The 13,792-nt window shown below is 45.7% G+C and overlaps 2 protein-coding genes and 1 long non-coding RNA gene across 3 annotated transcripts; 2 read left to right on the forward strand and 1 right to left on the reverse strand.

Annotated features, from left to right (window-relative positions):
• The first annotated feature begins 2,349 nt into the window (after positions 1-2,349).
• On the forward strand, positions 2,350-4,968 carry LOC123041392 (G-type lectin S-receptor-like serine/threonine-protein kinase At2g19130). The gene has a single exon (XM_044464013.1). The coding sequence runs from the start codon at positions 2,350-2,352 to the stop codon at positions 4,849-4,851; it is 2,502 nt and encodes an 833-aa protein (XP_044319948.1). The 3' UTR covers positions 4,852-4,968.
• Positions 4,969-5,866: 898 nt separating this feature from the next.
• Positions 5,867-9,328, forward strand: LOC123045452 (G-type lectin S-receptor-like serine/threonine-protein kinase At2g19130). The gene is made up of 2 exons (XM_044468505.1): positions 5,867-8,828; positions 9,017-9,328. Exons 1-2 carry the CDS (start codon positions 6,428-6,430, stop codon positions 9,100-9,102), a joined length of 2,487 nt encoding a protein of 828 aa, XP_044324440.1. The 5' UTR covers positions 5,867-6,427; the 3' UTR covers positions 9,103-9,328.
• On the reverse strand, positions 7,213-10,152 carry LOC123045453 (uncharacterized). The gene is made up of 3 exons (XR_006421423.1): positions 9,571-10,152; positions 9,028-9,154; positions 7,213-7,449 (listed from the first exon to the last, which is right to left on the reverse strand). It is a non-coding gene; the product is annotated as an uncharacterized lncRNA (long non-coding RNA).
• Between the last annotated feature and the right edge of the window lie 3,640 nt (positions 10,153-13,792).

A 13,792-nucleotide genomic window follows, 5' to 3' on the forward strand; every position in this document is an offset into this window, starting at 1 on the left:
ATCTTTGCTGCCTTTTCTGCTTTGGCTTTCCATCTTTTCTCTTGAGCTTCTAGGGATGTTGGATCCTCAGTTGTCATGACAACAATGTTGTCCTCAAAGTCCGGCTTCAAAGGACAATGCTCTTTGTCCAACAAGTACACTCCTTTGGGCATTTTGGAGTTGATCAGCATTTGTATGTGTGGAGCATACCCACATGACCTTTTTTGGTCAGCAGTTGTCCTCTTGATTGTCTCTACAATCAGACTCATGACTTTGAACTTCTGTGGCAAATCAAACATCTGAAGCAGATTGATGGAATGGTCTCTGATCATCCTGTGATCTCCTGATTTGGGCAACAAGGTGTGCCTCAATATTGTGTTCATAGTGGCCAGACCAGACATCAAGTAGTACACTAACCCTAGTTTGTGAGTCTCCAAAGCTTTGTCAGGTATTTCCTTGTACATGTTTGCCATGGAGTTGTGGTCTTTCTTTTTCTCAACATAGACATCGATGTCTTTCTCATGCTCCTTGGGTGCTTTGATGAGCTTTGCCCACTCATCCACAGTAGACTGATATCTTGTTTCTTCAGTCATCCACACTATCTTACCATCTGGATACAAATGAGTTGTAGAGTAAAACTGCATTATGAGCTCATCATTCCATTTGGTCAGCTTTTGACCCGCAAATTTGTCAACACCATTGAGCTTGAAGCTCTCATGCACTCCTGGGAAATGGGAGCAGTTCGACGCTTAGACTGACAAATGAATATGTACCAAAAAATACAGTCAAAATTCTTTTCATTTCATTTTATTTCTTTTTTATTTCTCTATTTATTTACCGTTTTCTTATTATTTCTCTTCTTTTCCTTTCGTTACTCTACCACATGAATATCATTTAACGAGCAAAAAAGACCAGCTAAGCATTATTGGGTTGAGTAGCCTTTACCTCATCAAACAACGCTTTGCGCTTTCCTCGGGATTTGGCACAAAGGCTCATTTAATGCCATCCGGGAGGAGGAAAGACTTTGGGCACGCACGAGCACCACAGGATTGGCGCTTATCCTGCTAGAGACATAGACTAGGGCCTATGTGGCCGGCGCACCCACACTTCCCTGTGTGTCGTGGCTGCCGATGCATGCCTTCCATGCGTACATGCTCGGCACGCCATTACCCATTGTAACAACCTTGTACTAAAACTCCACTCTACCTATCAATGCAATGATACGCAAGCCTTTTGCGTATTCGTGAAAAAAAAGAAACATGAACAATTTAAAAAATCTGAACACCTTTCTAAAGATACATGAACAATTTTTACATATAATAATATAAAAAAAATATTCATGACATGTTGTTTTTGTATATGCGAACATTTAAAAAAAACATGAGCATCTCTTTGAGAAGTAATAAAAAATATATTTTCAAGTACAAAAGCATTTTCTAAATTACATGAACATTTATTTTCATATGCTTGAACATTTTTTTGTTGCAACAAATGAACACTTCATTTTCACATACTTGAACATTTCGAAGAAAAATACATTAACACTTTTTAAAATCACATTAACATGTTTTATGTCCGTGGATATTTTTATCGTTACAACACGGGAACATTTTTTTTTTCACTTACTACTTTTAAACTGGCTATATAAAACTGTTCTAAGAGATGTGGACAGCCATCCAAGAATTGTGTATGAGGTGCGCATCCTGCAGGCTATATCAAGCGTCAAAATAAATGATGACTTCGAGGAATAGTTGGTAACCTTTGCTCACCAGCAAGCCAGTCAAACCTAAGGCAAGAGCAGTTGGACACTTGGACTGCTGACAAATGTATCTGCACCAAAAGTATACAGCCAAAATTGCTTAATTTACGCCTCTTGTAGCAATCAGCAGGCCGGCAAGTATTGTTGTTTGTCTGACAAAGACAAGAATGGATATTTTTTTGGTTGTAGACATACCTCACCTCACATGCATTCTGGCATTCTACAAACATGGCTAAATTAACAGACTGTTTCAGGTTGGTCAAGAGTATAACACCCAGACCACATCGTTGCCGTGATGTGGATGTTGTGCACTTCATCGCTAAACTAGACCTGAAGAAGATCTCCAATCACAGCATACCGACATTTTTTGCTCCGCTGTCAAGGAAAATAGCTGCGACATGTATCCATCCCACGCCTTAGATCTGGTGAAGAAAGACTGGACGTGAGGCAGGCGGAGTGTCAAACTTTTCGACGAAACTGCCAATCCAATAGTTGTGCAGTTCCTCACTAAATTAAGCCTGAATCTCACATCTTCACAGGGACGTTTTTCACCCCATTGGTTTGGCGGTTGTGCTTGACTACTAGTTCACCACGCTTAATTATTTCTTGCCATGGCGGCCGAGCAGAGCACCCACCCTACTACACAACAGTTGCGGTCTCTGCAACTGCAAGCTACCCCTCTCCCTCTCCCTTGGTTCACCATGCCTCTCCTCCTCTTTGTGTTCACTGTCTTCACCTTACACGCCGCCGCCCCTGCAAATTCTGCCACGACGGACACCATCTCCGCCGCCCAACCACTCGTCGGCGGCGACAAGCTCGTCTCCGGGAATGGCAGGTACGCTCTTGGCTTCTTCGAGACCGGCAGCGACTCCAACTGGTACATGGGCATATGGTTCAACACAGTCCCAAAGCTTACTCCAGCGTGGGTTGCAAATAGGGACGACCCGATCAAGAACATCACCTCGCTGGAGCTCACGATCTCCGGGGATGGAAACCTTGTCATCCTGAACCGGTCCAGCAGCTCCATAATCTGTTCTTCTCAAGCAAGAGTCACAACCACCGACACCATTGCTGTTCTCCTGAACACTGGGAATCTCGTCCTGCAGAACAGCTCTTCAAACCCATCAGATGTTTTCTGGCAGAGCTTTGACTACCCCACGGACACATTTTTGCCTGGGGCGAAGCTTGGGTATGACAAGATCACCGGCCTCAATCGCCGCCTTGTTTCTTGGAAGAACTTGATCAACCCGGCCACTGGAGCATACCATGAGGAGTTAGACCCCAGCGGCCTCAACCAGTTCCTCCTGACACCGCTCAACTCTTCCACACCGTATTGGTACAGCGGTGTCTGGAACGGCCAATACTTTGCCTTGATGCCAGAGATGTCAAACGGCTATTTTATGAATTTTACATTCGTCGACAACGATCAAGAGAAGTACTTCATGTATACCTTGCATGATGAAACCAAGGTTATCCGTAATTATGTGGATGTCTCAGGTCAGGCAAAGACCAATATGTGGCTAGAAAGCTCACAGAATTGGGTGCCCATGTTTGCCCAGCCCAAAGCTCAGTGTGATGTCTATGCAGTCTGTGGACCTTCCACCATTTGCGATGACAATGCGCTGCCATCTTGTAACTGTATGAAGGGCTTCACCGTTAGATCGCCGAAGGACTGGGAACTAGATGATCGAACCAGTGGATGCTTGAGAAACACTCCATTAGACTGCAGCAACGGAAGCACAAGTTCGACGGACAGGTTCTACCCCATGCCATGTGTTAGATTGCCCCAAAATGATGATCATAGCAAGCCAGCTGCTGCTAGTTCTGGTGAGTGTGCACAGATCTGCCTGGGCAACTGTTCTTGCACTGCATACTCCTTTGTGAAGGGCGAATGCTCTGTTTGGCACGGCGAATTACTTGACTGGAGACAGCATCAGTGCAGTGACAGTTCAAGCACAAATGGAGAAACTCTCTACCTTCGCCTTGCCGCCAAAGAATTTCCCAGTCAGCAGGCTAGCAGAAGAGGAAAAACCAATGTTATACTCATCATCAGTGCAACTGTTGCTTCGTTAGGCTTGTTAGCAGCACTGGTGCTACTAATCATTATTTGGAGGAACAGAACAAAGTTATCTGGTGGCACACTGAAAATTGCTAAAGGTGTCAATGGTATCATCGCGTTCCGGTATGCTGATTTGCAACGCGCAACTAAAAGTTTCTCTGAGAAGCTCGGAGGAGGCAGCTTTGGTAGTGTGTTCAAGGGGTCTCTGGGTGACTCCGCAACCATAGCGGTGAAAAGGCTTGACCATGCTAACCAGGGAGAGAAGCAATTCAGGGCCGAGGTGAGCTCCATCGGGATCATTCACCATATCAATTTAGTCAGGTTAATTGGCTTTTGCTGCGAGGGTAGTAGGAGGTTGCTTGTCTATGAGCACATGCCAAACCGTTCTCTCGATCTCCATTTATTCCAGAGCAATGCCACAATGCCATGGCACGCAAGGTACCAAATCGCCCTCGGAGTTGCTAGAGGATTGGCCTACCTGCACGACAGCTGCCAAGACTGCATCATACACTGTGACATCAAACCAGAAAACATCCTCCTTGACGCTTCGTTCGCTCCGAGGATCGCCGACTTCGGGATGGCCAAGCTTCTGGGAAGGGATTTCAGCCGGGTGCTGACCACGGTGAGAGGGACTGCGGGGTATCTCGCGCCTGAATGGATCAGCGGCGTTGCGGTCACAACAAAAATCGATGTTTACAGCTATGGGATGGTGCTGCTGGAGATCATATCTGGGAGGAGAAATTCTTGGGCACCGTGCTCTTGCGGCGGTGACCATGGTGTTTATTTCCCCGTTAACGTTGCCCAGAAGCTTCTCGAAGGCAGCGACGTCTGGAGCTTGGTGGATCACATGTTACATGGCGATGTCAATCTGGATGAGGCTGCAACGGCTTGCAAGGTCGCGTGCTGGTGCATCCAAGATGACGAGTTTGATCGACCGACAATGGGAGAAGTGGTTCGGATTCTTGAGGGGCTGGCTGAGATCAGTGTGCCCCCGATGCCAAGGCTGCTTCAAGCTATGAGTGGCAGAGGAAGTTCGCATTCGACATGTTCCTAACAAATATGTTATTTTTCAAGGGAATATTTCTATTCTGGAGCCCATGAAATTACTTGTAATTTCCATGTGTCAGAAATGAAGTTTCTATTTGCTAAAAAAGTATTTAATATACTTGTATGATAGACCGTGTGTGGGAGTGGTACAAGTGTATATATTTGTTCGATAAACAACAATATGTGGCATTGGGAGAGAATGCATAGTATTCCCGTAGTTGGATGCTACACGAGCTTAGGGAAACTTTAATCCATTTTCAGAAGTTAGTGTCTAGAGACACATCTCCAAAATTTAAGTTCCAAAAGTCCCTGGGTATTGGGAAGGTGCCACCTGACCATCCCCAAAGCCCTAGTGATGCCAATCTTCAGGTAAAGGGTCGGCGTTTCGGAGAGATGAATATCCCGGATTAGATTTCAGTAGAAAGGAAATTCTCTTGAACACATCTTTCTTGATGAAAGCGCTCTAACAAACAAACAGAGACAAAATCCCTCCAAAAACTTGTCACCCCTGTACATAAGCCGTCTATTTATTTTTTTCTTCTATATATGAAAGGGCAATGCTCCTGCCGGTTTCTCAAGAAAAAAACACAGAGACAAGATCTTCCAAGTTCGGGGGCGAGGTGATTTGCCAACATCTTAGAGATGGTCTTCGCCACGCCATAATGCACCCAGCCACCCATGGTTCTTCCCTTGAGGATATTTTTCCCACATACAAATTTGGTTGTCTTATTATTGATGTACTTTTGCGCGTGAGATAAATCTTGATAAATTTAAGGCCTTAATACAAATCGACATCGGTTAAACCTCAAAGTCAATCGTCTGATTAGAGAACTCTTGTACAAATAAACTTCCAGTAATGCACATGTGAGCGTTCACTTCAGAATATTTTCACCACATAAACAGACAACTGATAATTCCCTTAATTTCACTGCAGTGGATCGACGTCACCTAGGCAAGAATTGTTTGGCCAAACTAATCAACCCAGGCTTTAGTTTCAAGATACTGGAACACTCCTTGATAAGTAGTGCCTCCATTCATAAATATATAAGATGTTTTGGATATTTCAACATGGACTACATACGGACTGAAATAAGTGAACAAACACACTAAAACATATCTATATAATTCAATTCTAAGAAAAAAAATATGTTATACATTTGTGAACGGAGGGAGTAGTACCTAGGAGTAATCAATACAGTAGTGACGTCCCAGCTCCCACCGGTGAAGGGCTGAAGGCAATCTCTGCCGTTGAGCACAGGTTTGGCCCATTCTCCACCCCAGGGCTGCGGCACGATGTGTGAGCTCCAGGCATGATCGTACCTTCAGACAACCGCCGACATATATATTTCAGTCGTATTCGGTTCCTTTAAAGCCAGTCGTACTCGGGTCCTTTAAAGCCGTGACGACTAGGCGGCCGGCACTCTACTGTACCCCAACGGCTGCTGTCGTGTGGCTGGCTTCCTTATCATGCTCAGCTTGCTCCCTTCGTCCCATATAGTTGTGCATCACGCCTCCTACACTCACGCCGAGGCAGCATTTCCTCATCTCAAGAAATAGAGCAGAAATTCCAGTTCTGCACCACCATGCCGAACCCGATCATCGTCGTCGCCTACGGCCTCCTCCTACTCCTCCCCCTGCGCAATCCCACCTGCCGTGCCGCGACAGACACCATCTCAGCTGGGCAGGTACTCGCCGGCAAGGACACGCTCGTCTCCAGCAACGGCAAGTTCGCGCTGGGCTTCTTTAGACCGAACAGTAAGTCCTCGCACCATGCCTCCAACTGGTACCTGGGCGTATGGTTCAACACAGTCCCAAAGTTCACTCCGGCGTGGGTGGCCAACGGAGATAAGCCCGTCGCTGGCACCACTTCGCCGGAGCTCGCAATCTCCGGCGACGGAAACCTGGTCATCATAGACCAGAGCACCAAGTCCATCATCTGGTCTACCCAAGCCAACACCACAGCAAACAGCACCAGAGCCATGCTACTGAAAACCGGTAACCTCGTCCTGCAAAGCACCTCAAACTCTTCCCATATCTTGTGGCAAAGCTTTGATTACCCAACGGATACTCATCTCGCCGGCGCAAAGCTTGGTCGAGACAAGGTCACCGGACTGAACCGCCGTCTTGTTTCCAGAAAGAACTCGATAGATCCTGCTCCTGGTATGTATGTTTATGAGTTGCATGAGAAGAACGGTTCTGCCCGGTTCAGTCTTGCAGTACTGAACTCGTCCAGACCATACTGGTCCAGCGGAGAATGGAACGGGCACTACTTTGGTTCTATACCAGAGATGTCAGGTCGCCAGCTGATTGATTTTACATTCGTCAACAATGAACAAGAGGTGTACTTCACATATACCTTGCTGGATGACGCGACCATCATGCGTTTTGCGCTGAATAACTCTGGTCAGGTCAAGATACTCTTGTGGGTTGAGCGTGCACAGGACTGGGTACCAGCCTACACCAGCCCCAACGACCATTGTGATGTGTATGGCATCTGTGGGCCTTTCACGATCTGCGAAGAGGACAAGCTTCCTTACTGCAGCTGTATGGAGGGCTTCTCCATAAGATCGCCTGATGACTGGGAGCTAGAAGATCGAACAGGCGGCTGCATGAGAAATACTCCATTAGATTGCAGAATCAACAACACCACAAGTATGCAGGACAGGTTCTACTCCCTGCCATGTGTCGGTTTGCCCGACAATGGCCACAAGATAGGAGATGCTACAAATGTAGATGGATGTGCACAAGTTTGTCTGCGCAACTGCAATTGCACTGCATATTCCTATGGTTACAACGGATGTTTTGTTTGGGATGATGAATTAACCAATGTGAAACAGCAACGATGTGGTGATATTGGTAACAATAACCAAGCTACTCTTTACCTCCGCCTTGCCAACAAAGAGGTGAAAAGGTTGGGAAGGAACAGGCGACGGATAATAATTGGCAGTGCCATTGGTGCAAGTGTTGCTCTATTTGGTTTGTTGTCACTCTTCATTCTACTGATGACTAGGAGGATGTGTGCTCACAGGATGAAAAACCTTCAAGGTGATGGTGGCATTATCATGTTCAGGTATGCTGATTTGCAACGTGCAACAAAAAACTTCTCTGAGAAGCTAGGGACAGGTGGTTTTGGTTCTGTATTCAAGGGGGTTCTAAATGACTCGTCTGCAATAGCAGTTAAAAGGCTTGATGGTGCTCGTCAAGGCGAGAAACAATTCAGAGCTGAAGTGAGATCAGTTGGGACCATTCAGCATATCAATTTAGTTAAACTAATTGGTTTCTGTACCGAGGGTGATAGGAGGCTGATTGTCTATGAACACATGCAAAATCGTTCTCTTGATGCCCATTTATTTCACAGTAATGCTACAGGCTTAAAATGGAGCGTCAGGTATCAAATTGCTCTCGGAGTTGCTAGAGGACTGGTCTACTTGCATGATAGTTGCAGGGATTGTATTATACATTGTGATATTAAGCCAGAGAACATACTCCTCGATGCATCATTTGCTCCAAAGATCGCAGACTTTGGGATGGCAAAGTTTCTAGGAAGGGACTTTAGTCGAGTTCTCACTACAATGAGAGGAACTATAGGATATCTTGCACCTGAATGGCTTAGTGGAACTCTTATTACAGCAAAAGTTGATGTATACAGCTATGGCATGGTTCTGTTGGAAATTGTATCAGGAAAGAGGAACTCAGGTACACAGTGTACAACCGATGACGATGATGTCTATTTCCCTGTGCAAGTCGTAAATAAACTACTGCAGGGGGATGCGGGAAGTTTGATGGACAGCAATCTGCACGATGATGTCCATTTGGACCAAGTGGAAAGAGCTTTGAAGGTTGCGTGTTGGTGTATTCAAGATCATGAGTTTGATCGACCCATAATGGGTGAAGTAGTTCAATATCTTGAAGGTTTTCTTGAAGTCAACATACCCCCAATGCCAAGACTACTTGAAGCTATTGCAGGGAATGCACACTCGAAATGTAAGCAAGAACGTACTTGCACAAACATACTAATCCAAGCATAGCTTACTATAAATACTACTGTGGAATATAAGCAGCGAGATGTGTCATGATTACATTTGGTATAATACCGATAAAAGCCTATGGTATGTCAATATTCAGTGCTAGCATGCCTAACTTGCATCATTTATTTATTTGTGTACGTGTAGCCGATTGGTACCTGGACCAAGCTTCACAAGAGGGGGGACTGAAAGATGATGGAGGCAGTGCGCCACACCAGGCAGCTCACCCATGACATGAACATAGGTTGCTGCAGTCATGGAGCAGAGTTTCCCTTCAGTGATTGTCTAAATCATGAAATACCAGTGGCGCTATTAGCATTTCTGAAACTAAATTAACTGAGATAAGGTATACTGTGTTTTTCAGGATATATTGTTGTATTGCATGGCAATCATTTGTACTCTCATCAAAGGTCGCTGACACTCTTTAAGATTGGAGGTGTGCATAGAAGCAAGTATTTTTTTTAAATAAATTATTGGTTGGTTGTCCACGTGATCTTCTAAAAAATAGAATTCACTCTTCTAAAAAATAGTATAATTTGGCTAGTGATCGTTGTCTATGAGTCACTCGGTAAGTCGGTAGAATAGAATTCAGCCGTCCGGGCTCATCCCCAATTCAACCAAATGTCAGGTGGAAAAAATTAGGCATGCAGGCAGGATGCGGCGAAGAGTGGATAGTTGTGCCGCAGCTAGAAGGCGTATACCTCAAGCTTGGGGCCAGATTTGTTGAGCCGGGCGATGGAGGTGGGCACTGCGGCCCGTCGCCGAGTCCGGCATCGGCGCCATCAGCAGTGGTGTGGCTTCCCGGCTTCACACAGGCCTGAAGGCCTTGCGAGAAACAGGACAAGTTGCGGTGGGAGATCTCGCCGGTCTTCCTGCTCCTGTCGGCGTACTCCTTCCGGGCGTTCAATCCCACCACGACCGTGACCCGTGGTCGGTAGAAATTGTACGCCTAGACGGAGGGGTTTCAGGACACCGCCGCAATGCCTAGTGGCGACACTGGCACCCGAGGTATTTCGGGGCAGGGCAGTGGTGGTGGCCCCTGGTAACGTGGCCGTGGTATCACCGAGGTTTGGGGTTTCAGGGTGGTGCGACGGCGGCGGCAGAGGCGTTGCCGGACGGGATGGCGCGGCGATGATTGATGGGTGGAGACGGGAGGCCTGACTGCTTGGGGCTGGGGAGGGAGTGGAGAGTTGGTCGGAGTCTGGGCGAGGGGGAGGGGAGTTCTGAAGATCGCCGGCGTAGCGAGAGGAGAGAGGGGCCCGCAGCCGCAGGCTAGGGGCCGCTTGTGCTGTTTCAGAAAAAAATTGGAGAGAAACTTCGTCCGTCGGACCAAATCAAATCGGACGGTTGGGACGGCGCCCTACGTGCGCCCGTACGAAGCCAGTGGTCGCAGTGATTGATTGATTGATTGATTTTGTGCGAATGGATTGAATTTCTATTTTTGTAGTAATATAGTATAAACGCTAAAGGCGTCACATTTTTTATTTTGAGGGAAATTATGGTCACCTTATATTGATCTAAAATATAAGGTACAAACCATGTATCAATTATGGTCACCTTATTGATCTAAAATATAAGGTATAAACCATGTTCATGAGGCTGCATCAGCCAGTTATATTGACCATGAGAGAACGAAAGAACGTCTTTTATAAAATTGTTAGTCTCCATATTATAAGCTCGACCTTCAAAGGTAAACTGGTCCTCTTCAAATTCTTGACGTCTCTGTTTAATCTCTTGAAGAATGGGATTGTAGATATATCTGGTGAAAGATCGAGGATGTCGCCTAGAGGGGGGGAGTGAATAGGCGCTTTAAAATAATTACGGTTTAGGCTTGAACAAATGTGGAATAAACCTAGCGGTTAATTTGTCAAGCACAAAACCTACAACAACTAGGCTCACCTATGTGCACCAACAACTTATGCTAAGCAAGATAAGCAACTATGTGATAGCAAGATATATGACAAAGAACAATATGGCTATCACAAAGTAAAGTGCATACGTAAAGGGGTTCGGGTAAGCGATAACCGAGGCACGCGGAGACGACGATGTATCCCGAAGTTCACACCCTTGCGGATGATAATCTCCGTTTGGAGCGGTGTGGAGGCACAACTCCCCAAGAAGCCACTAGGGCCACCGTAATCTCCTCACGCCTTCGCACAATGCAAGATGCCGTGATTCCACTAAGGGACCCTTGAGGGCGGTCACCGAACCCGTACAAATGGCGACCCTTGGGGGTGGTCAACGAACCAGTACACTTTGGCAACCCTTGGGGGCGGTCACCGGTACCCGTCAAATTGCTCGGGGCGATCTCCACAACCTAATTGGAGACCCCGACGCTTGCCCGGAGCTTTACACCACAATGATTGAGATCCGGACAACACCAACCATCTAGGGAGCCAAGGCACCCAAGAGGAACAAGCTCTAGGGTGTCCAAAACACCCAAGAGTAACAAGCTCAAGGGTACCAAGCACCCAAGAGTAATAAGCTTCTCAACTTGTAACTTCCACAAATCACGTGGAGAACTCAAACCGATGCACCAAATGCAATGGCAAGGGCACAAGGAGTAACCAAGTCCTTCTCTCTCAAATCCCACCAAAGCAACTAATGCTAGGGAGGAAATTGAGAGGAAGAACAAGAAGGAGAACACAAAGAACTCCAAGATCTAGATCCAAGGGTTCCCCTCACATAGAGGAGAAAGTGATTGGTGGAAGTGTGGATCTAGATCTCCTCTCTCTTGTCCCTCAAAAACTAGCAAGAATCCATGGAGGGATTGAGAGTTAGCAAGCTCGAAGAAGGTCAACAACGGGGAAAGAACACGAGCTCAAAGGATTAGGTTCATTGGGAAAGAAGACCCCCCTTTTATAGGACCTCCCGAGTCCAACCGTTATGTGCTCAGGTCATGCACAAGCGGTACTGTCACTTGGAGGAGCGGTACTACCGCTTAGCACGGTCAAAACAGCCCAACGAAAAAGAAAACACAAGTTTTTGGCCCCGAGCGGAAGTAGCCACGGAAGTAGCCGCGGTAGTACTGCTCCAAGCGGTAGTAAAAAATTACTTCCGCTCCTGTCCGCGGTAGTACCGCTGCAACCTTTTCAGAACACCAAAACTGACACAACTTCTGCAGACGGACTCCGAATTCGACGAAACCAAGTTTGTTGGAAAGCTAGAGACAAGGGCTAACACAATCGATTTGATACAGCTACTTGTGCAAGCATTTTACGATTAAGAATCAATTTCTTCTTGTACAGGTTGTGTATTAATTTACTATAACTATCGAATACTTTATATACCCGCGTTGCTGCGTTTATCCGAGTGATCCACAAACGACGAAAATCCCTCTTTTGCCTACCTCTATCTCGATGAGAGGAAACAAAAGCTCTTTTTACCTGTTGGGTAATCATTCGATTAAGTCTTAAATGAGCCCCTCTAAAGTTTGAGGCAAATGAACGCATTTTTGTTCGTCGTCTCCGGGCTATATATCCTCGCGGAACTCTGGTCATTGAATCAAATTAACCTTAGAAATACCAATAATAAACAAAGGAGAAAAGGCCCAAAAGAAAATGGTGAGAACCCTTCCTCGGAGAAGACCGGTAAAACCTCCAACACCGAAAACATCATAGAAGACGCATGCAAACTCCGTTTTCGATGAACTCAAACTTGTCATCAAGATGACCATAAGCTCTAAGACTCACAAAGAGAATCAAACAAGAACCAAGAAACATGATGCAAGGATGCAATGGTATGAGCTCTCTACGAACGATACGATCAAGCAACTCATCAAGAGCCCCCCTTGATAGTACGGCAATCGATCCTATAACCCGGTCTCCCACAACTACCATGAGACCGATAAAATAGAAAACCTATCAAGGGCAAACCTTTGCCTTGCACATGGTCCACTTGAGCTAGATGATGACGATCTTCACTCCCTCAAATTGGACCACCTTTCTTGATTGCGTTAGCTCGATGAAGACTAGATGATTGCTCCCCCATAGTCCACTATGGGTGAGCCACTCTTCGGCTCATCTTCACAAGTCAATTGACACCACAATGGATGGCAAGATTCAAGCACTTGATCTCTTCGTGATGCTCCACTTGAACTTGCACACGGCAATCTTGATGACGATCACCACTTGATGTCATCCTTTCCATGGGTTGTATGATATCTTCCTCTTGATGCAAGCCCATGGATACGTACCTAACCCCACATACAACTCTCACATAGACCATGGGTTAGTACACAAAGTGCAATGGACAATTCTTACCATACCATGGGATCACTTGATCCCTCTCGGTACATCTTCTACGCTTTGTGAGTTAATCAACTTGATTCACTATTGACTTAGTCTTGATCAACCTTAAATCTTTGCAACTCTCTTCATTTGGATGATGTATTGAAGGTAAACATGAATGATCACACAACCTTCTTCTTCAAGACATGCTTGCAATAAGCTCAACACTCGCATGACCAATCTTTGGATAATTCCTTAATAGCACCTTGGTCAACTCATAAACTCCTTGAAACCAACACATGGACTTCAAGAAAAGCCTATGGACAAATCCTTCAAATATAACTCAAGACAACCATTAGTCCATAGAGATTGTCATCAATTACCAAAACCAAACATGGGGGCACCGCATGTTCTTTCAATCTCCCCCATTTTGGTAATTGATGACAATCACTTTCAAGAGAGTTTATACAAGGAATTATGCATCACCATGCAATGCAACAACCAATGATGCATGAGAATGAGATGCAAATGCTTAGGAACAAAACCAAAGCAAGAGGAGACAACTCTCTAAACTTCTCCACAAAACTCTCTGAAACTTCTCTCCCATTGGCATCGATTGCCAAAATGGGCTAAAAGCTTAGAAGGCCAATATAAAATATGATCCTCCATAAATTGTGTATTTATCAACAAGAGA

The sequence above is a fragment of the Triticum aestivum genome, chromosome 2B (genome assembly GCF_018294505.1).
Source record: "Triticum aestivum cultivar Chinese Spring chromosome 2B, IWGSC CS RefSeq v2.1, whole genome shotgun sequence".
NCBI lineage: Eukaryota > Viridiplantae > Streptophyta > Magnoliopsida > Poales > Poaceae > Triticum > Triticum aestivum.

What these genes read in the sequence shown, in the direction of transcription:
- LOC123041392 (XM_044464013.1), top strand. Translation starts at nt 2,350, where the DNA reads ATGGCGGCCGAGCAGAGCACCCACCCTACTACACAACAGTTGCGGTCT.
- LOC123045452 (XM_044468505.1), top strand. Translation starts at nt 6,428, where the DNA reads ATGCCGAACCCGATCATCGTCGTCGCCTACGGCCTCCTCCTACTCCTC. An exon ending in AGGGAATGCACACTCGAAAT is followed by an intron (nt 8,829 to 9,016) that starts GTAAGCAAGAAC and finishes GTGTACGTGTAG; the next exon opens with CCGATTGGTACCTGGACCAA.